The sequence below is a fragment of the Trichechus manatus genome, unplaced genomic scaffold (genome assembly GCF_000243295.1).
Source record: "Trichechus manatus latirostris isolate Lorelei unplaced genomic scaffold, TriManLat1.0 scaffold00054, whole genome shotgun sequence".
In the NCBI taxonomy this organism is placed as follows: domain Eukaryota; kingdom Metazoa; phylum Chordata; class Mammalia; order Sirenia; family Trichechidae; genus Trichechus; species Trichechus manatus.
In genome coordinates, this window is record NW_004443990.1 from 12,429,949 (window position 1) to 12,454,643 (window position 24,695).

General features: G+C 49.9%; 2 protein-coding genes across 2 annotated transcripts in view; both read right to left on the reverse strand.

The window, feature by feature from the left end:
• Positions 1–10,182: 10,182 nt before the first annotated feature.
• On the reverse strand, positions 10,183–17,238 carry RSAD1 (radical S-adenosyl methionine domain containing 1). The gene is made up of 9 exons (XM_004377932.2): positions 17,038–17,238; positions 16,539–16,672; positions 16,211–16,415; positions 13,406–13,771; positions 13,164–13,227; positions 12,574–12,721; positions 12,282–12,336; positions 11,511–11,614; positions 10,183–11,340 (listed from the first exon to the last, which is right to left on the reverse strand). The coding sequence occupies exons 1-9, from the start codon at positions 17,170–17,172 to the stop codon at positions 11,223–11,225; spliced, it is 1,329 nt and encodes a 442-aa protein (XP_004377989.1). The 5' UTR covers positions 17,173–17,238; the 3' UTR covers positions 10,183–11,222.
• A 2,205-nt stretch (positions 17,239–19,443) lies between these two features.
• The window catches only part of ACSF2 (acyl-CoA synthetase family member 2), a 44,991-nt gene continuing 39,739 nt past the window's right edge, over positions 19,444–24,695 (reverse strand). Inside the window, exons 11-16 of the mRNA XM_004377933.2 lie at positions 23,026–23,133; positions 21,615–21,766; positions 20,487–20,628; positions 20,287–20,397; positions 20,016–20,084; positions 19,444–19,722 (exon numbers count right to left, since the gene is read on the reverse strand). Coding sequence (XP_004377990.1) covers positions 19,672–19,722; positions 20,016–20,084; positions 20,287–20,397; positions 20,487–20,628; positions 21,615–21,766; positions 23,026–23,133 — 633 coding nt within the window. The 3' untranslated portion in view covers positions 19,444–19,671. The remainder of the gene's footprint in view (positions 19,723–20,015; positions 20,085–20,286; positions 20,398–20,486; positions 20,629–21,614; positions 21,767–23,025; positions 23,134–24,695) is intronic.

Consider the following 24,695-nt stretch of genomic DNA (forward strand, 5'->3'; position numbering starts at 1 on the left):
CTTTTGCATGTACACGAGGTGATTGAAAACACCATGGCTTAGGTCAGGCACACTTAGTCCTTAAAGTGATACCTTTGCTTTTTAACACTTTAAAACTTTTTAACACTTAAAAACTGATGCATCTGTGAGTTTGTCCTACTCTGGGGGCTTGCGTGTTGCTGTGATGCTGGAAGCTATGCCAAGGTATTTCAAATAACAGCAGGGTCACCCACGGTGGACAGGTTTCAGCTGAGCTTCTAGACTAAGACAGACTAGGAAGAAGGACCTGGCAGTCTACTTCTGAAAAAAATTAGCCAGTGAAAACCTTATGAATAGCAGCAGAACATTGTCTGATATAGTACTGGAAGATGAGCCCCTCAGGTTAGAATGTACTCAAAATACGATTGGGAAAGAGCTGCCTCCTCAAAATGGAGTTGACCTTAATGACGTGGATGGAGTCAAGCTTTTGGGACCTCCATTTGCTGATGTGGCACGACTCAAAATGAGAAGAAACAACTGCAAACATCCATTAATAATAAGAACATGGAATGTACAACGGGGGGGGGGCAGTGGTAAGGCCTGTAAATGATGAAGGGGAAGGAAGCAGGACTAGGCTGAGAGAGCTTCAGACTGTGATGCAGATCTGACAAAGCCTTGGCCAACCCAATGGGAACCTATGGGCAAAGAATGCTCATTAGACTCGCGTTGGGCAGAAATAGCCAGGCCCTAGTAACCATGTTGTGCTCACTCATTGGCTGGAGGCTGCCTGAGAAGAGCGTGGCCTTAGCTAGAAAGTTGAGGTGGATGCTGAAGGTGATGGAGCTGGAGGCTGTCAGCTAACTGCCCTCCTTGCCGGTGAACTGCAAGTTCTTTCCTGAAGATGGATAAGAGCAGCTCACCTCCATGGCTGCCATAGGAGCTCTGGGAGATATGGAGGAAAATAAGAAACACTTCCTCTTACCCTCTAGGAGCTCAGAGGCCACTAAAGGAAAAGATGAAAATCCACTGCCGTCAAGTCAGTTCTGACTCACAGCGACCCCATAGGGTTTCCAAGGCTGTAAATCTCTACAGAAGCAGACTGCCACAGTTTTCTCCCGCAGAGCCACTGGTGTTTCAAACTGCTAACCTTTCAGTTAGCAGTGATTGCTTTAACCACTGCACCATCGGGCCTCCTGAGGAAAAGACAGACCCTCATGAAACTCTAGAAGGCGTTTTAGCTTTGGAAAGTTTCATAGCTTGTGGGTAGCTGGGCCAGGAGCAGGACAGAGGCCTGGGGGCCACGAAGAGAGGGTTCAGTTGAGGTTAGAGGACAAGGGAAGGAGGGAGTGGGGGGGGTGGCTGGTCAGGAGTTAGGGCTCTACCACCAGCCCCTGAGTGACCTTGGACAGGTCTCATCCCCATTCTGTGCCTCAGTATCACCATCTGCATCATGAAGGCGTTGGAGCAGATCAGAGCTGCTAGCCATTTGAGAATCTGATCAAAGCTAGGAACCCTCTCCCGAAAATGTGCGTTTGAAGTTTTTTTTCATTGCAGTAAATTACACATAACATAAAATTCACTGTTTTAACCATTTAATGTGTATAATTCAGTGGCATTTAGTTGAGCAACTCATAATGTTGAACAACCATCACCCCTGTGCAGTTCTAGAACATTTTCATCACCCCAAAAAGAAATCCTGTGCCCATTAAACAGTTACTCCCCATTCTCCCCCTCCCCAGCCCCTGACACCCAGTAATCTGCTTTCTGTCTCTACGGATTTGCCTGTTCTAGACATTTCAGATAAATGGAATCATACATTATGTGGTCTTTTTGAAACTGGCTTCTTTCAGTTGGCATAGTGTTTTCAAGATTCATGCATGCTGTGACATGAATGAATCTTTTTCTGGCTGAATACCCAGCCGTATGGATATACCACATTTTGTTTATCCATTCATCTTCACATTTGACTTTGCACACGATTTTGCATTCAATTCCAGAAATTACCTGACGCTCATACATGTGCCCCTGGGGGGGTGGTGGATGAGGTCAGTGTCCATCAGACATAGAGCTGGGTCATCTGAAAGAGGATTTCCAGCTTTAATGAACGCACTCAGGGGTAGTGATTAATTGCAACTTGGGGACTGTGGAGTGGACATTAGGGGGGCCTTCTTAGAGGAGGTGGGCCACTAAAGTAAGAGTTTAACAGGCAGGCAGAGTGGAAGGTCACTCCAGGCTGAGGACCCAGCAGGAGCAAAGGCCTGGAAGGGTGAAGCACAAGTTCAGGGACCAGCATCATTAGCTGGCAGAGCTCTAGCAGCCTCCTCCCAGCAAGGCAACTCTGAGCAACTTCCTCAAGCCCAGAAGGAGGTGGGTGGGTTGACAGAGGACACAACATAGATTATTGCTTCATGTCTGTTTATTTCCACCTAGCCAGGTACTGAGCATGTTGTCAGCTACTCTTTCCAGTGGCTAAACAGCTTCCCTAGATAGACAACATGTTTCCTCCACAGGCTGCATCATCCACTTCCCAGGGACAGCCAACCTCCCAAAGCCCAGGCTGGGGCAGTCTGCTTCAAACCCCTCACACTGACTTTACCCCTCACATCTGGCTGCCGCCTACCCAGTTCATTCGGCCACATCAGTCTCACCCTCACATACAGAGCCCCTATCATCTGCACTGTCCCCCTTACAGCTGGACACCCTACACCTGGCTCACTTTCACATTCGGTTCATTCTCCTCACATCTGGCTTCACTGCCTTGCGCCTGGATGTCCCCCAATGCACACCTGGATCATTCCCCTCACATCTACTCTCACCCCCTCTCACATCTGTCTGCCCCTCAAATGACACATCTCACTACTACCCTCCTTTACTGGAATCTTGCTCAGCTAAAGTTTGGCAGGAATCTTACATTCTTCTTGGCCCAGAAGTCAGGCCACAGCTGGACACTGTTCCCAAAATGGGCTGACCTCAGCCTCGGGGATGATGTGCAAATGCTGGGCACTGTCCCCAGGCTCAAATTGCTCTTATTCCCTCCTCGAGAAGGACACAAGGGGAGGTTTGTTCAGAGGCCACGTAGGAGCAAGGTGGCCTTTGGAGTAAAACGTGTTGAACATCTCACCTTTGCCCGTCCTAGGCCAGCTTCCTCCTCTGTAGGGTGGGGACAGTGCCCGTCCCACAGAGCTGCTGTCACCTCTTTCGTCTCATCCTGCTTTGTTGGGAAATGGGCACCAGGAGAGACCTAATCTGAAGATGGGGCAAAGGAAGGGCAAGCTCTGGGACAGGAGGAGCGTCTCAGGTGGCAGGGGTCTGGGAGGCAGGTAGAGGCAGTCCCTGCTATCTGAGGAATGGAACCATTCCTGTCAGGCCTGCTGGGGGAGACAAGGAGCGCTGGCATGAGGAGTCACATGGAGAGGAGCCTTCCTTCCACTGGGGCCTGCTGCCCGGGGCCTGTCCATCTGCCTGTGGTATGCACACTCCAGCTACTGGGAGGCAACAAGTTGTACACTGAGCCAGGGGGAGAATATTCTGGGAGCCCAGGGCTTCCTGCTGACAAGTTTCAACATCACAGGGAAATGACAGGTTTCTGTCTTGTTAGGCACCAGGAATTCCTGTTCAAGACCCCCCCTTCCCTAGGGCTAGTATGCCTGTGGATGTGTGTTACAAATCATAAGGTAAACGCTAATAGTCAGAGCTACTCCATTTGTCAAATGCCCGTTTTGTGCCAGGAACAGCGCTAGGCTCTTTCCATCTTTCATTGCCAACCTTACAACAACCTTGCAAGAAGGACATGATCCCTGCTTTAGAGGTGAGAAAACTGGAGACTCACAAAGGCTATGTGGCTTAACTAAAGCTAATAAGTGGCAGGACCTGGCCCTCCTCCTTGGGGCGTTGCTGTGGCAGTCCCCTACCCCCAGGCCACACTCCAGGAGCCCGACCAGCTCCCCACCCTGCTCCCACCCCCATGGGCACAGAGAGGAGGAAGAAGCAGGGAAAAGAAGGGGCTGCTTCTCCGGCAGGATGTGAAACAGGGGCTCTGACCCAAGAGGAAGAGGCAGGGCCAACTGGCTTCGGAGGAAATGGTGACCAGGGGCTGCGCCCTCCTCTTACTCACTAATCGCTCAGAACAGGGGCTGGAAACAATCTCAGACATTGGCTGGTCCAGTGATTCTGAAACATGTCTGAGCAGACGGCTTTACCAGAGAGCTCCTAAAAATACAGACTCCTGGACTCTACTGACAGAGATTTGGATTCTGTAGGTCTGAGGGAGGCCTAGGAATCTGCATTGCCATGAAGCCTCTGGTGGTTCTGGTGCATAACCAGGTTTGAGAACCTGGGGCTGGTTCAATGCCTTCACTGAACAGTCAAGAAAACGCCAATCATACAGTAGTAAGCAGTTGAGTTGAGATTCTGACCCAGGTGGGTCTAGTGGTCTATGTGAGACTGCGTCTCCCGAGATGAAAAACCGGCAAAAAGCCACTTGAATGTCTAATGTATCTGGAGGTAGAATGACCGTCTAAGCTCGAAACAGATTTAAAAAGAAAAGCAATAGATGGACTCAACTATATAAATATTTGAAATTTCTAGAAAACTCACTTCCGAAAAAGTAAAAATCCATGAAACATAAAAAGGATAGCATACTAGAAGCAATATTTGCAGTAAGTGTGACTAAAGGCTAATATCTGTCTATCAGCTATCTGTCTGTTTAAGCATTGAACTTGTCAGGAAATCATCAAGGCTCTAGTTGGCTAACTAAGCAAAGAGCTTAAATGTGCACACAACTCAATAATTTGTGAACAAAAGTTAATGAAGAGTGTTTAACCTGTTAGTAAACTTTAAGATGTAAATTAAAACAACGTATTTACACATTTGTATATTTTAAAATAGATATTTGTATATGTACATATATATGTATTTACATTTATGAAAAAGGACTGGGAAAGATGCAGATGGTGACAGTGCTGTCTGGTTGCCTCTTAATATCCATTCTCCCCTTTTTTTATTAACTGAGCCTTTATGTTATGGAGGGAGCAGCAATGTGGCTAAAAAACTACACTTATGAGTCTCCCTTGTGGATAACAGTGGCCAATTAGAAGTAGGCTGATGTCATGGGTAGGGGGACTTTAGGGAAAGCTCTTTAGAGGGGGATGATTCAGCTGGAAAAAGCACACTGTTGCCCACCCCCGCCAACCCCGCCTTTCTCCTTCTTGTTGCCTGAAATGAAGATATGATGGCTGAAACTCCAGGGACCATATTAGGCTATGCGGCAACCTTAAGAATGGAAGCCGTGAACTAAGGATGGCAGAGAATAACGTTAGAGGCCTGGGTCCTTTATGACCATGGGCCCACCATGGTAGCTGTGGAATGCTATGTCCATATCTCTTTAATGTGAAAGAAAAATAAATCCCTATCTTGTTTAAGCCAATGTTATTTTGATTTTCTGTTATATGTAATTGAACATAAACTTAACTGATACACACCAAACCTCTGTGGAAGCATGAAGGCTTTCACACTTTACTTTCTATGCTACGTTATATATGGTTTTTAACAATAACATACTCATGTATTACTTGTATAAGCATTTGTTTTGGCGCTCCAATGCCAGCCTCACCACTCACTAACCATGTGACCTTGGGCAAGTCAATTAATTTCTGAGTCTGTTTCCTCATTTGTAACATGGGCATGATAATAATAGAATTTATGTCATTGGGTTGTTGTGGAGATTAAATGAGCTAACACAGATAAAATGCTTGGCCAGTTGCCTGGCTTACAGGAATGACTATACTACATTATGCTATCACAAAAGCACTCTAGCAGAACCAATTAGGCAAACCAGGACATATTGCAAAACTGGCCCGTGAGTATGATCCCTTTTGTGAAAAATTATTTTTATTTCTGTATCCATATGTATATTTATGCACCGAGATGTCTGCAGGGATGGTTGTCCACATGTTAGTAGCGATGATTTCTGGGTAGTAAAAATGTTGCTTTCTTCTATGCAGTTGAAAAAAAGAGCATGAATTATTATTTATTTATTTTTGAGCAGAAAAAGAAAAAAGAACATAGAAAAACCCTTTGGAAAACAATATAACAATTCATACCAAGAACCATTAAAGCATTCATCCCCTTTGACCTAGCTGTCTCACTCTTGGGAATTGGCCTGACGAAATAATTCAAATGAAGGAAAAAGCTCTTGCCATAAAAACATGCATTTCAGCACTATTTGTAATAGGGGGAAAATGAGTAACCACTTAAGTGACTTCCATTAGGATAATGATTATTAAATTATTCACTCATTGGAATATTATGCAGCAATTACAATGAGAAAGACGATGACCATGTACCAAAATAAAAAACGTTTCTGATAGAAGGGGAACCAACAGCGGGAGGATGCAGAATTAGATCTGTGCTGGATTACGACCAGGCAAAAATATTACCTGCATTTGGATAAGAACTGGAAGGGAACGCAGGCAAATAAAAATGGCTTAATTTGTTGGGGCCACTGATTGTGGGTGATTTTTCTTTCATTTAGAATTCTGTTTAGTGTTTCTATAAAGCTGCTTATGTAATTAAAAAAAAAAAATTAAATCACCTTGGGAAAAGAAGGGGAAGCAAGCTAAGGAAGACAGGAGAGCAGAGCTGGGACTCTCCCAGAAAGGGGGTCTGGATAAGAGAAATTCAGAGGTGATCTAAAATGCCCAGCAAACAGTTCGTTCCACCTGGGTGGCCCCAGCGCTTGCATCTCCTGTGCTCTGGGACTGGGAGTGATCCGATAGACCAAAATGTTTACAGTTGGTGTTGTTGTCAGTGAGCTCCCACTCATGGAGACCTTATTAGGGAGGCAGTCTTTTAGCTGATAATGAAAGCTTTTAGCTGTCTTGGAAGAAGTGCAGCCAGAATGTTCCTTAGAAGCAAGGATGGTGAGACTTTGTATCAAGTACTCTGGGCACGTTATCAGGAGGGACCAGTCCCTGGAGAAGAATATCATGCTTGGTAGAGAGCAAAAAGAGGAAGACCCTCAATGCGATGGACTGACGCAGTGGCTGCAACAATGGGCTCAAGCATAACAACGATCGTGAGGATGGTGCAAGACCAGGCAGTGTTTTGTTCTGTTGTACGTAGGGTCACTATGAGTCAGAACTAACTCCAATTTGATGACATCTACTTAACAACCACCACCTAACATTTTAGCTGATAATAAAGCTAGGATTAAGAATGCCCTTCATTGGTGGAAAATGCAGAACAGAATTTCAAATTCTCATGGAATCCAGACTTTCTGGAGCCAGTGAGGCTGGATGAACACACAAAACTATTGCCCTGAGACGATCTTTAAACCTTACATCTTAAACCAAAAATATCCCCTGAAGTCTTCTGAAAACCAAACGATAGTTTAGCTTAACTAGTAAGGAATGCCTGCCTTGAGCATTGTCCTCTTTTAAGATCTATCTATATGGGATCGAACTGACAACAGCAACTTGAAAGATAAAATAGGAAACTTACGGGGCAGTGAGTTTATGTTAATGGGGGAGGAACAACTCAGAAAAGAAGGGTAAGAATGGTTGCACAACTCAAAGAATATAATCAGTGTCACTGAATTCTACGTGTAGAAATTGTTGGTGTATGTTCCGCTGTGTATATTCTCAACAATAACAAAAATAAATTATATGTATATTAAAAAGAATGCCCTTCATTCAGATTGGAGTCATTTGGAAAAATTGATTGTGCTTGGTATTGATGAGATTGTAGAGAAATGAGTACTAGCAAGCTGGCAGGAGTATGTGCTGAGCAGGTTTCCTGGAGGGCAGTTTAGCATTGTGCAGCCAAACAAAGGACAGGTATATCCTCAAAGTCAGCAATTCCCCTTCTTGGAATTTATCCTAAACCAAAGGGAATGATCAAACCAATGCATAAAAACATTTCCATAAGACATTCAACACAGAGTTTATAATGATCAAAAATTAAACCCTCAGCTTTGTCAAAAAGGAATTTCATCAAAGTAGGTTATTCACCTCTTTCATTTGTGTCCGTGTGCAGGTGATGGAGGGTAGGTGAAAAGATGACAACTGAAGTCCCAGTACAGAGGGAGAGAATCCCTTTGATGGACGAGCCATGTAGGGCCCAGGATGCGGAGGGCAGGACTCCACTCTCACTTGGTCATGTCTGGAAGCAGCCATGTTCCCCTTGTTCCTCCTGACCCCAGCCACAGAAGGGAAGGCTGGCAAGTGGGACAAGATGACAGCAATCAGGGCTCTTCAGACTGGACTGATCTTTAGAGCCGTTTAGGAGGCATTTAAAAACTGGATTCCTGGGCACCACCTCCCAGAGATTCTGATTTACCTGGTAAAGGTAGGCCCAGTCTGAGTCACCAAGGTGCCACCTCCACTGGCCCAGGCTCCCACCTAGCCCCTTTGCAGAGGCCCCATGAAGTGCTCAGCAAGGAGGGCCCAGACAGCTCAGGTGGCACGAGCCCTGGCACCTGGGAGAAACCTGAGTGGGCCCAGGGTTATCTGATGGTGCACCTGCCCTGGCCCTGTGCTCACTTCTGGAATATCAAGATCAGGGGAAGGCTCAGGGCAAGGCTCCCCCGGGGCAGCATAGGTCACCCCGCAGGCTGCCCCAGGCCCAGGATCTCTAGGACATCAGGGGTAGAGAAAATAGTAAGAAAATTGTGTCCCCCTTTTCCTGCTCTCACGCCCCTCAAAACCAAATGTGCTCCAGGCTCCCCCAATTTCATCCACACACCTTTACTGACAACCCTAGGATTTATCTCTTTATCCATCTCTCAACCTGGTGGTGAGTTCCTCGAGGGCTGGGACAGGTCTTGTTCCTCTCTACGTGCCATGCGCAGCGCTTGGCACACCATTAGTGCTTGCTAAATATTTCATGAATAAAGGAGAGGTAGAACACTTACCATGTTACCACAAGGTCAAAGAAGGACTGATATTCACACCCACCAGGCACATGGGAAATGCACATGCTCACGTGGGTGGGGGCACTCATCCTTAGTCACTCAGCTAGAGGCTGAGTTTAACATGCCTTGATTTGTAGCAGTACATTAATTTGGGCACCATAGTACCTTCTGATATGATAAGGTATGCAAGTTATGGAGCTTCTTCCCAGAAAAACACCCCTCTTGCAAGACACACACACACACAGCCTACCGTTTCCAGGTTAAGAGTATCAGCCCTTGCAACACGGATGAACCCTGAAAACATAATGCTGAGTGAAACATCTAGAACAGGCAAATACAGAGACAGAAAGTAGATTACTGGTTACCAGGGGCTGTTTACATCTTTCTTTCAAATGGTTCAGCAGAAAATACACTGTTATGGATTGAATTGTGGAGCCCTGGTGGCTCAGTGGTTAAGAGCTACAGCTGCAAACCAAAAGGTCGGCAGTTCGAATCCACCAGCTGCTCCTTGGAAACCCTACGGGGCAGTTCTACTCTGTCCAAAAGGGTCGCTATGAGTCGGAATTGACTCAGTGGCAACAGGTTTGTTTTTTGATTGAATTGCATCCACAAAAAATATCTGTTGTAAATCCTAACCTCTAGGCCCTTGGTTAAAATACCATTTAAGAATGGGCTCTTTGTTATGTTAATGAGGCAGGATTAGTGTAGGGTGTATTTTGAGTTAATCTCTTTTGAGATATAAAAGAGATTAAATGCAAGCTAGAAGCAGAGATGGGGGAAGGTTGATACCAAGCCACGCAGAGATCTCCATGGAACCAGGAAACAAGCTGAAGAGACAAGGACCTTCTCCCAGAGCCAAGACAGTGAAAGCCCTCCCCTAGAGCCAGCACCCTGAATTTGGACTTTTAGCCTCCTAAACTGTGAGGAAAATAAATTTGTTAAAGCCATCCACTTGTGATATTTTTGTTATAGCAGCACTAGACAACTAAGACAGAACTAACAAAGTAAACGTGGCAAAATGTTAGCAAATTGATGAATCTATAGGATGACCACAAAGTCTGAAAACATAGATATTTTATTTCTTTATAAACTGAAGATGTCCTTGTGAATACTTGCCCATTTCTTGACTTTATGGACACCCTATAGATGAAGGATATATGGTGTACATTGAATTTATTCTTTCAACTTTTCTGGAGGTTTGAAATCTTTCAAAATAAAATCTAAGGGGGAGTATCTGAGCCCTAGACTAAGCTTCTAGCCTCCAAATGAGGACCCCACGAAAAAGCCCAGACAAAAGACAGACCACAGTTAAGGCAGGCTCCAGATGGGTTTATTAGGCTATTTAAATAAAACCTGTAACCATTTCTGCAGGTAGAACAGAGGATTACAAATGCTCTGGGTCTTCCCTAAGTTCTTCTCCCCCTCCCCTTTCCCTGGTTGACTCCACCCACCTTCACTCTGTCAACAAACAGGCTGGGAGTGGCAGAGGGGAGTAGAGCAGTAGGGACTCAGGAGGGTCTGTGTGGATCCTGCCACCGCAAACATATCCTGGCTGCTAGAAGAGGCAAGGCTTGCTCTGATCTTTCTCACTGTTCTCAGGGTGCAGCAGGTTACTGTGCTCAATATACACATGGCGCCACCCAGTGGACTCTCCTGTATTTCAGGGGCTGGAAGCCAGAGAACTACATTCCTCAGAATCTCCTGCCAGCAAGCATTTGCTTTAGAGTCCATCAATGAAATGCACTCGCAGAAGCCTCTGGCAGTGGCCTTTGCAGACAGCAAACAGGAGGTTTTGTAGCATCTTCCAGGATTTTTCTTGTAAATTATCTGCCTGAGTGTTGCTAGCAGCTGAGAATCCTGTAACTTTCTGGGTCCTGACAGTGGTTGATGGCTTTCTCTTTCACTTCCCTAGTCCTTCCAGTGGTTTTGTAAATACCTCATTCCTATATGAAATCCCTTCCCGGTTAAAATACCTAGAGGGGATTTGGTTTTCCTAACTCATGCAGCTGCCTCAGGACCTCATTCCAGAGTGGGGAACACTTCTCTTGGGGAGGTGATTCCCTGTAGAAAGACTTTTAACACTGTCCATCATTCAGAACAAAAAGGCAAACAGTAGCTAATGCAGGGGCTGAGCACACACTGGGCTGAGTACTGAGATGCTGGGTGGGATTCCAGTTCTCAGACCAGAAACGTGCTCCCATCCACCTCACTGAAGCCATTCCCCTGGGGATGCCAGGATCGGGCAATGACCACACAGGCAGAGGTAGCACCTGCCAGCGTTGGAGAGATGTCTGCAGTGCCGCTTGGCCACCAAAGCCCACCTGGAACTGTGTTGGGGTATAGGAACAGGGGGTCATCCTCTCGGCACAAGGGTGGAGATTCTCTGCTGCCAGGCCTCTTGGAGTTGAGGCAGGAGGGTCAGCAACAGAGAGTCCAGCACAGCCAGGCCCTCCCAGGAGCACCGAAGACCCCTGGAAATCCAAAAGTCCTGAGTGTGACTGCCTCATCTTACCATTTTCAATCCCCACCCTCCACCAGTGCCAACCCCCTGGCATCCACAGGCCCCTCCTCGCCAGTCTTTCCTCATTTCCGCTAGGTCTACAGGTCCGTAGCTAGGGCCCCCCGAGACCCATACACACACCTGTGATCCAACAGCAATAAACCCTGCTCCAGCAGCTCCTTCACTTCCTTGCTTGTCCCAAACACATCCCACAGGGTCAGCTGGGGCTCAAACTGCTGCCAGTGCTGGGAGACCAGAAGGGTCAGAGGCGCAGGGACCTGAGGCTGGGCTACTCTGGGCAACATGTCAGGGGGTGTGGGGGGAGGTAAGGGAGAGCCCAGTCCAGCACGGGGGGCTCAGCAGACTCTCATGCACTGCTTGGCAGGCCCAGGTCAATGGGCTAGCAGGGAGATGGCAGCATCACCTCCATTCCATGTTCAGGCCAAAGCCCAGCTCCCAGCCAAGCCACATCTCCTCTCCTCTACCCCTGTCCCCTGCCTGTCAGGGTCTGGCCAGCTTCAGCCAGGGCTTTCTGGCCCGGCTTCATCCAGAGCAGCTCTCTATTTTATCTGCCATTACCAACTGCGCTTCCTATCTGAGGAAATCCATTATCTAATCTCTTCCCCTACACAGCTGAGAAAACTGAAGTTCCGAGAGGTGAGAGGATCTTTGCCCAAAGATGCAGGAGAACAGGGACCAGAACTCAGCTTAGTGCAGTCCTAGTCCAGGGTTCTCACCACCACACCACACTGCCCAGTGCGTCTGCCCATCAGGCCTGGCTGGACCCAGGCCCCACCTCCAGCTGCCAAACCCAGGGAATAGGGCCTTGTAGGGGGAGGAGGGCAGGAGGTGAGAGAGACTCTGAAAGGCTCAGGAGAAGAGAGTGGTGTGCCAGAGTCCCGGTGCCTTTACCTGGTGAGTGATCCCCAGGTCTGTGCGTAGCCCCATGACCAAAACTTCCTCCAGCCTGAAAGGAAAATCAAGGGGTCTTAGAGAGAAGGCCATGTGCCTCTCCCACTCTTCTGCCCTGCACTGGGATGTGTGTATAGGGAGCTGCTGGGGTCATGCGGAATGGGGCAAGGGGAGGGGGGGCAGTGGTAAGTTGGGAACCAAAGATGGATGAAGATGGATGTACAAATGGGGTGACTCTACGGGTGCAGAGGACCCCAGGTGAACAGCACTGTCTGTGCCCTCAGATGCTCACAGCTCCAGCTCGCCCAGGGGGACCCGCTTCCGGGTGCCATGTCCAAACAGCTTCACCTCCTTCATCCAGTTGTCAGGCTCCAGTGTCTGGATCCGAGCCTCCCGGGTGTGGCCTCCGGCCCCCTGGGGCAGAAATCGCCCATGGGCCCCTGACAACAACCACCACCACCACATTAACAGCAGCCAACACTGCGTGCCTACCAGATGTTAAACCAGTGCTTCTCAAAGTGTGGTCCCTGGGCCAATGGCATCCACCATGTTAGAAACGGAAATTCTCAGGCCTCACCCCAGAACAGACGGATCTGAAATTCTGGGGTTGGGGCCAGTCATCTGGGTTTCAACAAACCCTCCAGGTGATTCTGATGCATGCCAAAGACTGAGAACCACGGTGCCAGGCACTCTATTAAGCACTTCAAAATACATTCTCCAAGGTAGGTATCATTTCTTGCCAAACTTGATGTACGAGCAAATAGAGGCGTGGGGAGGTTAAGTGAGTAGCCCTGGATCACACAGCCAGCAGGTGGCAGGCCCCACAACATGCCTCTCCTGAGTCATTCCTTTTATAGTCCCATCTTGTCACAGGGGACTCACCAGGCCCAACGCCAAGGTACTGACCACACTGCCAGTAGTTCCAATTGTGGGTACTGAGCGCCCCCTGTGGGGAGGGAGGGAATTGTGCAGAGTGAAGAGAGTGAGGGGCCCTGGTTAGACTGTCCCACCATCTCAGACCCTGAGAGGACCCAGCAGAGACCCCTCTCCCCAAGAGGCACAATTCCCTGGACACACTTCAGCCTGCCCATTCCCCACCTTCAGCCCTCAGCCCCAGGACGCACATTCCGGGCAAAGTTGGAGACCTCATACTGGCGGAAGCCAGCCTCCCGAAGGACTACCCGTCCCTTCTGGTACATCTCAGCGGCAAGCTCAGGGTCAGGGGCAGGCAGGGCCCCCTGCTGGACCTGGGCAAAGAGCGCAGTGCCCCGCTCCAGGGACAGCTGGTACAGAGAGACGTGGTCATCGCAGTGGCACAGCAGCTCCTGTAGCTGTCCCAGCCACGGCCCTACCTGCTGTGCGGGCAGCCCTAGCATCAGGTCCACAGAAACGCGCCCAGGGAAGAGGTGCCGGGCTTCCGCCAGCGTCCGCAGAGCATCACTGGCTGAGTGTGTCCGCCCCAGCAGCTGGAGCTCAGCATCATCCAGGGACTGGGGAGAAGGGTGGGTGTAAGCATGCAGGCCAGCCCAGAGGGGGACAGGAACAGCTCAGCCTTACTGTAGACACGGAAACGGGGGCACAGCAGAGAGCTGGGAGGCAAGCAAACAGGCTAGAGAAAACAGGATGAAGGTCTACCTTTCACAAAGGGTCAACACGTGCCAAGCACTTTTATGCAGTGTTTAATTTAATCCTTGTAATCCTCTGACATCAGCTCCCTTCTACAGATGAGGAGACTGAGGCTCAGAGATGTTACTAACTCGCCCAAGGCCATACAATTGCAAAGTCAGGCCTGGAATTTGGCACTGTCTTACTCTAAAGCTGATGGCTCAGTGATTAAAGTGCTTGGCTGCAAACCTAAAAGTTGGTGATCTGAACCCACCAGCTGCTCCGCGGAAGAAAGATGTGGCAATCTGCTTCCGTAAAGATTTACAGCCTTGGAAACACTATGGGCCAGTGCCACTCTGTCCTACAGGGTCACGTCCTATACGATTACTAAGAGTCAGAATTGACTCGACAGCAACAAGTTTGGTTTGGTTTTTGGAACTCTAAAGCCAACAGTCTTTTTATTTTGAAGTATTTCAAACCTACAGAGAAGTTGAAGGAAAAGCATTATAAATACCTTCACCTGGATTCACCAACTAACAGCATTTTGCCACATGCTTTATTTCTCTCTAAAAATACACATATATTATTGTTATTATGTCAACTCATTTGAGACTAAGTTATAGACCAGCCCTGTCCAAAAGAACTTCCAGCAATGATGGGAATGTTTTATATCTGTACCATTCAACGTAGTAGCCACTATCCACATGCTGATGAGTACTTGAAATGTGGTTAATTAAATTTAATTAACAAATTTAAGCCATTATTTAGCAAGCAGTGAACTTCTGTTTAGGTGATGGGAAATCTGGCATTGATTAAGGGTAACGGATACACAACTGATTAATGTAACTGATGTCATTAAGCCATACACCTGAAAAAAGCTGAATTGGCAAATGTGTGATATATATTGTTGCACACACGCGCGCACACAAAAAGAGCAGCTGCTGATGCCGTTTACGTACAACCCAAATAAATAAATTTAATTAACAAATTTAAATAGTGGCTACTGTATTGGACTACACAGTTACCGATCTTGTACACCTTTACCCCTACATACTTAAGTGTGTATTTCCTAAGAACAAGAACATTCTCTTACGTAATCACAATCCAATTAGAGTTCAGGAAATGTAACACTGATACAATATCATTATCTAAGACAGAGTCATATTCAAATTTCATCAACTGTCCTCATCATGTCTACTGTAGTAATTTCCTCCTTCCACCCCAATCCAGGATCCAGCCAAGGGTTACCCAACGCATTCAGCTGTCACTGTCTCTCTAGTCTTCTTTAATCTAGGCTAGATCCTCTGCCTTTCTTTGTCTTTTAGAACACTGACATTTTTGAACACTATAGGGCAATTGTTTTTTAAAATGTCTCTTAATTTAGGCTTTCCTGATGTCTCCTCACAATTAGATTCACGATATGCATTTTGGGCAAGAATAGCTCAGAAATGATATGTCCCTTTCAGTACATCCCATCAGGACAAAGCCCATGAGCCTAAGCCCTATAATAAGGGGTACTCATACTGGAAGGTAGGACAGTGCTGGATATGGAAATATCAGGGGTCAACCCGATAGGATTATGTTTCCCCCTACTTAAAAACCTTCAGCAGCTGTCCTATCGCTGTTAGGATAAAACCCAAATTCCTTAGTATGGTGCTAAAGGCTTTGGGGCCTTACCTTACAGCCCCATCTCCAGCCTCTCCAGTCACAGGAAATTACTCACAGCTCCCCCAGAACGTACAAGCCTCTTTCATATCCTATCTCTTTTCCTGGAATGCTGTTCTCCCACACCCTCCCTCCTCCTTATTCAAACATCACTTCCTCCAGAAAGGCTTCCCTGATTTCTCCAGGCTGAGCTGCCCTTTAGTCTGTGCTCCGAGTCCTCTGTAGAGATTCTTTATAGGCAGCACTTGCCATGCTGCAATGATTTGACTATGTGTCTGTCTCTCCCTTGTGTTTTCACTCATTCATGTTACAAACTTTTTCTCAGCACCTACTATGTGCCACATGGCCTGCCATGATGACTTGATGAGTCTGACGAGTGGACCCGATGGCAACCGTTTTTTTTTTTTTTTTACTATGTGCCAGGCACTATGATGAAGTTTGGAATACAGTGATGAACAAAGAGACTGATGGTTTAGCACAGCAGCAGATAATTAAGTATTTACGAAAGTGTCCCCACACACTTCTCATTGCCTACTGTGTACTGCCCCCTGGTACCCAGAAGGAACTCAATAATTGTTTGCCCAGTGAATGAATGTGACCAGAGGGAAAACAGCACTGAAGGTCTGGGTGCACTGGGACGGGGAAGGTGAGGTGGTTACCTGGAGCCCAATGGACAGCCTGTTGACCCCTACTGTCCCAAACGCTGCCAATCTGGAGCCTGCGGACGAAGTGGGGTTGGCCTCCAACGTGACCTCTGCATCTGCGGGCAGGTAAGCTGCCTGAGCCACTGCCTCTAGGACAGCAGCCACAGTGTGGGGACTCGCCAGGCTGGGGGTGCCCCCACCAAAGAACACAGACTCCACCCTAAGGGGAGAGACGGAGTAGATGAGACCTGGGGGAGCTCTCGCGGATGCCTGCACCCGTGCTATCCACACCACCGCCGCCAAATAATTCTCAAGACCCCACCTTACAGCCCCCAGTACCCACCGCCGCACCCCGCTAAGCAGCAGCAGCGTCTGAGCCTCAGTCACCAAACAGCTCCGGACCGCAGCCTCCTCCACGCCACGGGGGATGTACTTGTTGAAGTTGCAGTAACCGCAGCGCTTCTCGCAGTATGGCCACTGGGGGGCAGTGTACGGCCAGGGTTAGGGCTGGCCCCTGGCTGCCCTGGCCACTTCCAGGGTTCAGTCGCACGTACGCCCATCCCCGTTTCAGGTCGGTCAACACTGGCTGCGACATCTGAGCCGCACAGCTCCACAAGGCAGGTCGGACTAGGATTATTACGCCCGCTTCAGTATGAAAAAACGGCTCATAAGGGAAATCAACTTCAGGTCTCCGGACCAAGTCACCTCCCTGCCAGGGCACAGGGTCCCATCCCTGACTGGGGGAGGGAAAAGACGGCACGTGCGTTCACAGGGTCATAGGCCGCCACCTGAGTTCTGGACCGCCACGGACAGGCCCCGCGAGCTCCGCCCCCCACACTCACGTGGATGTACAGCGACGCGCGTTGGCTCCGGGGCGCAGGACACCGAGGTCCTCCCGCGCCCTCCGCTTGGTGGCGCCTCTGGGCAGCTTTGGCCGCTGCTACCCAGCCGCAGGCCCGGACCCGGGGGAGCGTCATGGCGCTCGGTGCAGCGAGGGGCGGTCTGAAGCGCGAGGCAGGAACCTGAGTCCAGGTTATGCCCAGGGTGCAAGAGCGTCCGCGAGGCTGGCCAAGTTGGCCACACTGGCGGAAGGAGGGAGGAGGGGCTGCATGACCTCGCGGGCACCGCCCCTCGCTCGAGGATGCGCCTTGAGAGCCCGGGGCCTAGGGTCTGCGACGCCACCTCCCGGGCAGCGGCGTCTTCACCGCAACCTTCTGTCGGTCTTCTTCCGGGACAGGCGTGGAGCAGATTCCCTCCTTGCCTTTTAGCACCCTGTCCTGAGTGAGTTCCGTGACCCATCGAGAAACTCTCCGTTCAATCAATTACTCCACTTTTTTAAGCGCCGAGCTCAGAGCTGGGCGCTGGAGACATGTAGGTGAATAAAACTGGGTTGCAATCTAATAGGAGAGAGGCAAACCAACAAGCCGTCACGACAGGCAACAAATATTAATTCAACGCCTGCAGGCCAGTGTGCTAAGCGCCGTCAGTGCGATCGGTTTTAAGAACCTGGAGTCAGTGGGTGAGAGGACACTTGGGCTGCATGTTGCAAGAGCAGAAAACCCCAGGGGGAATCGGCTAGGCCAGGAGGGTGGGCTGTCATCTCCTGGGTCAGGCCAACCCGGGCACCTGGGCTTGTACCTGCTGGGAGGGGAGTTCGAGATAGTATATGTGGGAGAGACAGGGTGCAGGTGAGGGGCTGGGAAAGCAGACCGCTGAAGGATTGTCCAATGAAGTGAAAAGATCATGGGATTTGGAGTAAAACAGCTGGGTTCTAATCCCAGATGCGTGAACTTGGCGAGTCATTGAGCCTGAGTTTCAGTTTCCTCATTTGGAAAGGGGCTAATACCTACTTTATAGGGTTGTTGGGAAGATTTCCAGAGAAAAACGTACATGAAAGCACCTAGCAGAGTGCTGAGTTGGAATCGACTCCACGGAAATGGGTTTGGTGTTTGTTTGTTTTTTTGGGGGGGTAGCATAGTGCCTGGCACCTGGAGTACCCTAAACACGCGTCATTTCTTAAAAGGTAAAGAGGAGGCTGCCTGCTGCTGCTGCTGCTGCTGGTGGCAGGCACACTGGGAGGTAAGGGAGGGAAATTTCCATCTCTGTGAACTGGGAACCTATGTTCCTTATGGAACCCAGCTGTTTTGATTTCTGTGGTCAAGCTATAGCCCGCTTTATCTGGCCCTGTCCACCAGGGAAGCCCCAGGTACAGGGTTTCTTTTTAAGGTACTGAAAATGTTCTAAAATTGATGTGGTGATGGTTGCACATATCTGTGAATATACTAAAAACCACTGAATTGTACACTTTAAACGGGTAAGTCGTATGGTATGCTAACTATATCTCAGTAAAGCTGTTATATATTTAAAAAATACTTCTTGCCTGACTAATCTGTCAACAATATGAAAAAGAATTAAATGAGTATAGCCTTTTTTAAAATTGGGCTGGCATCTCAAAGGGATGCCAAAACCAGTTACTGCTGAGTTGATTCTAATTCATGGCAATCCCATGTGTGTCAGAGAACAACTGTGCTCCACAGGGTTCTCAATGGCTGATTTTTTGGAAGTAGATCATCAGGCCTTTCTTCCACGGTGCCTCTGGGTGGACTCGAACCTCCTCCAAGCTTTTGGTTACCAGATGAGTGCATTAACCATTTGCACCACCCAGGGACTCCCAAAGAGATGAGATGAGGATTAAATTGAGTAGATAACCTGTTGCCATCAAGTCAATTTCAACTCATAGCAACCCCATGTGTTACAGAGTTTTCTTAGCTGTAATCTTTATGGAAGCAGATCACCAGGCCTTTCTTCTGTAGCACTGCTGGGTAGGTTCGAACCACCAACTTTTTGGTGGTAGGCAAGCAGAAACCATTTGTTTCACCCAGGGACCAAACTGAGTAGAAAGTATATGTCAAAGTGGTTAGTACCATCACTGACAAGGAATGTTCTTGTTAGGTACCGTAGAGTTGATTCTGACTCGTAGCAACTCCATGTGTAGAAATGCCCCATATAGTTTTCTAGGCTGTAATCTTTATGGGAGTCGCTGGGTGAGTTTGAACCACCAACCTTTTGGTTAGCAGCCAAGCGCTTAACCGTTATGCCACCAGGGCTCCTTTGACAAGGAATAAAAAACCCATTGCCGTTGAGTCCATTCCGACTCAGTGACCCTACAGGACAGAGTAGAACTGCCCCAGAGGGTTTCCAAGGAGCAGCTGGGGATTTGAACTGCCGACCTCTTAGTTAGCAGCCAAGCTCTTAACCACTGTGCTATGACAAGGAATAGGAGATCTGATAATGCTAGGTTCCCTTCCGGATCTTCCCTTCTCCATTCCCCCAGTAGCTGCCAAGAGAGCACACCAGCAAAAGACCAAAGACAACAGAGTAGCTCTTTATGCCAAATCACAAAGACACATGGGGAGTGAGAGGGAGGGGCAGGAGGAGGGCCTGGGAGGACCCTCTTCCCCATCTCATTCCTTTCTTCACAGTTTCAGATGCTGTTCCATCTCCTCTCGAAGTTTGAATTTCTGAATCTAGAGGAAAGAGAGAGGAGTGAAAGCCAGGCTTGGGGGCCTCTGCCAACTAGGATGACCAGCCATCTGTTTGCCTGAGATAGGGGGGTTTCTCAGGCTTTTAGTGCTAAAACCAGGAAAGTCCAGGGCACACCAGAATGTGCTGATGAGCTGGTCACCCTACTGCCATCCTCTCCACACATTCTCTTGTCCATCACTGAGGGAGTCACAGGCCTGGCCGGCTGGCCTTCTGTACCTGGGGCCCCAGGCCCCAGGCTGCCCTGCCCCTCTGCAAACTCCTCCACCTTACCCACCTTTCCTGAGATGGTGAGGGGGTACTTGTTGACAAACACGATGTAGCGGGGAATCTTGAAGTGGGAGATCTGCAGACCCGAGGGAGGGAAAGCAAGCATGAGGTGGGTGGGGTCATGGAGTGGGGAAGGGCAGGGGGCTAGGCTTGGCGGGAGTCAGGCTCATCAGAGGCCAGAGCCACCTACCACCCCACCCCACCGGCTGGGTATTGAGGACGGTTGAAGAACCAAGCAGAGTCAGTGGGGTGGGGCGGGGGTGTATTGAGGCTCCCACCTTCCCTTTGCAGTAAGCCTTGATCTCCTCTGCTGTGGCATTCTCCCCGCTCTTCAGCCGGATACAGGCACAGATTTCCTCTCCCATCCGCTCATCCTTCACACCCACCACCTGCCAGGTCAAACACCAGACATCACTGGCCTCATCCATGGCTCCTGCTCCCAGGGTCTCCCCTGGCTCCCCTGGGCTGGGTACCTCACCTGTACTTCCTGCACCTGTGGATGTTTGTGAAAGAAGTCCTCGAGCTCTGCGGGGTAGATGTTCTCCCCACCCCGGATGATCATGTCCTTGGAGCGGCCCACAATCTTGCAGAAGCCTTCCTTGTCCATCACGGCGATGTCTCTGCAAGGAAAACTCAGGCATGGCTTCTCACTCTGCCTCAATGGGCTCTCTCGCTCTCACTCATCAAACACGCGCCTACTCTGTGTCTTGCACTGCTCGAGGTTCTGAGGGATGCAGCATGAACAAGATGCCTACCCCTGAACTGAGAATCTGGTGGAGGAGGCAGACAAAGAAACCAACATCTCTAACATATTCCATCTCTGTAAATATCTTTTTTTTTTTCATGGCTGGCTTCTTTATCATTCCAGTCTTAGCTCAAATGTTTCCCCCTTCAAGAAGTCTTCTCTGAGCACACAATCTAAAGGAAGCCCCTTTCCCACCACAGCCGCTTTCTCTCCTATAACTCTCTTTTATTTTTTTCCTGGTGCTTATCACTGTTTGAAATGATCTTGTTTGTTATCTGTCACCTTCCACCAGACGTGGGAAGAGCGAGCGGGGGGACATCTCATCTTGCTGTTGGATGGACTACCAGTGTCTAGAATCATGCTGGCACATAACAACCAAAAAAAACCAGTTGCTGCTGAGTCGATTCTGACTCATGGCGACCCTGTATGTTACAGAGTAGAACTGCGCTCCATAGGGTTCTCAAGGCTGTGACCTTTCAGAAGCAGATCCTGAAGCCTTTCTTCCGAGGTACCTCTGGGTGGGTTCGAACCACCAGCCTTTCAGTTAGTAGTCAAGCGCTTAACCATCTGCACCACCCAGGGACTCTGCTGGCACACAGTAGGTGTGTAACAAGTGACTAAATCTTGACACTAAATTGGGGCCCTGGTGCAGTGCACTGTTCTAGGCTCTCACCTCTGAACTATGTTTGACCCTCCCAATAACCCTACATGACTATCCCCATTTTACATATTTTAGAAATTACGTCTCCAAGATGTGAAGGGCCCATCTCAACACACATGTTCTCCCTGTCCTCATTTAATATTCCCAGCTCAGCCTTGGGACCCCCAGCCTCCCCTCAACAGCCCACCCTGCCCTCTTACCCTGTCCGGTACCACTTGTCCTGCCCGACCACCTCCTCGGTTTTCTGGGGCTCACCCCAATAGCCCAGCATGACACAGTAGCCTCGGATCCACAGCTCCCCAGGCTTGTTCAGCTCCATCAATCCACTGTTCTCTGTGCTCACAATCTGGGCCTGGGACAGGGCGACTTCAGGCTGGGGCCTCCTATCCCCTCACTTTGGGATGGGGGCCCTCGGGAGAGGGGAGAGATTTGCCTTCCCTCTCCCCAGTAATGAGTGCCACCCAGGGAAGAGAGACAAAGGCCAGAGTAGATATCCATCACCAGGTGGAGACCTGAGCTGGGCATGAAGGAAACCTGAGGCCCAGGCTAGGGGATCTGAGGAAATGGAGTGGACAGGGAGCTGCTGCAGAGAAGGAGGCCTGTGGAGGGCCAGGCCAGCTGAGGAACTATCAACTGTGTAGAAGATAAGCAAGTCTCTTACTTCCCAGCAGGCAGCATAGAAGGAAGCCAGAGAGGGTGGCATAGCAGCACCATGTGACCAGGAGAGGCAGAATCTGAAAGCTTAGCAGAGGAAAGGGCCACAGCCAATGGACCAAGGACAGCTTAGCCTCTCTCTGTCTCAGGGTCTGCATCTGTGAAATGGGGAGAATTGCACCTGCCCCTGCCTTCCTTGGAGCCCTGGTGTGCAGTGGTCCCCACGAGAGTGGCAGGGACAGGTGGACAGATGTGAGGGACTAATGTCACAGCACACTCACCCCTCGCAGGACTGGGCAGGGAGGGGGGCAGGAGAGATTCACACCAGAATAGCGGTTAGTCCCAGGGAAAGCAGCCGCTTGGGCTTACTGGCAGTGACCCCACAGGGACAAGGGTACAAGTGGGTAGGGGGAACCAGGTGTGGGCTGGCATAAAACCACCAGTGTCGGAACAGGAAATGAGTCACAGCTGTGAACTTGAGATTAAAGAGATGTTCTGGGTCAGCCTTTGAGGAGCAAGGGACCCCCCAAAGGGACAGGCTGCTTGGGAAATGAAGTGTATACGCCTAAGCCAAAGAGGAACTCTGCTGAAGTGCGAGGCAGGAGTCTGTAAAGAAGACAGCTGGGAGGAAAAATCTCTATGCTCTTGCTCTTCTGTCAAGCTGCCCTAGCTGCCCTGAGACAGACAGTGAGGCTTGGCAAAAACACACCCCAGACAGGAAGGGAAGCTGAGAAGAAGTTCAGCTGGCAATGGCTCAGGGCCACTGTCCAACTCTCTCCCCGCCTCACACCTCAGCCCACAGACAGCCCCAGGCCAGGCCCGGCAGAGACCCTGCATCTCGAGTGAGCTGTGTGGGTCTCAAATTGGAAGCAATACATGTCTCGTGGGTGCGTCCCAGCTGAGTGGTGGGAGGTGGGGGGCTTGCCTATGGTCTGGGGGCTGACCCCAGTGGCTCACCTCCGTGTGAGGCATGACCCTGCCCACACTTTCTGCCTTCTTCTCCACAGTGTCCTCAGGGAAGTTCATGAAGGTCACAGGACTGTTCTCTGTGGTTCCATAAGCAATCTAGAGGGTGGGGGAAGGGTGTTTGGAGGAAGCTCAGTGACTGCAGCGGGATAGGATGAGCTACCCTGGGCGAAACAGGGAGGAACTTATAAAAGACAAGGGGAGAGTGGAGGGCAGCTGAGTGGTGGGAAGAGAGATGTGAGCGGCAGAGGTCAGGGGTCAGGAGGCAGAGGCACTGGGGCACTGCGCAGACTAGATCCCTGCAGGGGCCCCAGATCTGAAATAAAACTGAAAACAGGGAAGCCATTCTCTTCCAGCCAGGGCTCCCTCTCTGTCTCCTTGCTTCCCTAGAGTAGACATTACTAATGCCCTGACTTCGCCGCCGCATCCCCAAGCTGCCTTAGCCCCCCGATTTCAGGCAACAACATGCCCGCCCCTTCCTTCCAAGCCGAAGTTCCCATAAACTTGATGAGAAAGCCAGCCTGCCTCGGCCAGGCTGGGAGCAGCACAGACAACCTCCACCCTCAAACCTGGGACAAATGCCTGGCCTTGGGGTGGGTGCCCTCTCCACAGTTCTGGAGGGTTTCCTGTGCATTTATTTCCATCAAAATAAAAATACAGCCAAAGCAGGGATTTAGAAAACCAGCAGCATCCCCCACGACACACACACTTCTAGTGGCTGGAACATCCTGAGCAACAGAAAAACCAGAAGCCAGCCTTGGAGGAGCCCAAATACCATCAGGGAATGTTCTGAGCCAAGTATGACCCCCATGTAGAGGCAAGGGGTGAAAGAGGCTTGGAAGACGAGCTGCCCTGGGACCAGGTCTCTGCATCTGGGTATTGGGTGAGGGAAGAGGGGCTAGCAGCTCAGTACTCTAGGTTCCTCCTCCTCTCCCCTCCATTCAGCAAAGACACCAGATTCTTTGTCTGAGCACCACCTCCCCCACCCCCCACCCCCAACTTCCCCCGTGTCAGCTGGCATGGCTTGGGCACAGCCAGGGTCCTGGCTCAGCCTTGGAGACCTGGGTTCCACCCCCGCCCCCGCCCCCCCGCCAACACTGACAATACCCCCTGCCAGGCAGCCCAGAGCTGGCCCTGGCAATACAGCTTCGATCCTGCCCAGTCACCCTCCCCTTCCACAGGAATTTGAGCATGGGGGCTGGCAAGCAGGCACAGAGGCCTGGCCCACTGGGGCAGGCTGCCTGGAACCTAGGGTCTGGCAGCCGGAGCTGTCCAGTGCTGGTCCCCGGTAACCAGGATGCTGCCCGCTCACCCGCTCCACTGTCCTGGGGCCACTGCCAGGGTGTGGCCTCTGCCAAGTACACCTTGGCACCACTTGGATCGCCACCCTGAGAGACCCCTCAGGGGTGGGTCCTGACCATGGGAGTGGAGATGAGGGGACAGGGATATTTGGGGAGACTAAGGAGGGGGGTGGTATGATTATGCTTGTTCAGTTGCCCTGACTCCATGCCTGTGGTCTCCACAGGTGTGTTTATGAATGATGGGGGTCACCCTCCCATAATTCTGGTTAGCCTTCAGCCTTGGGGAAGAAAAGGATTGGAGGGGGCAGGAGACAGCAGAAACTCAAGCCCACAGCTGGGAGAGAAGAGCCAGGGGAAAGC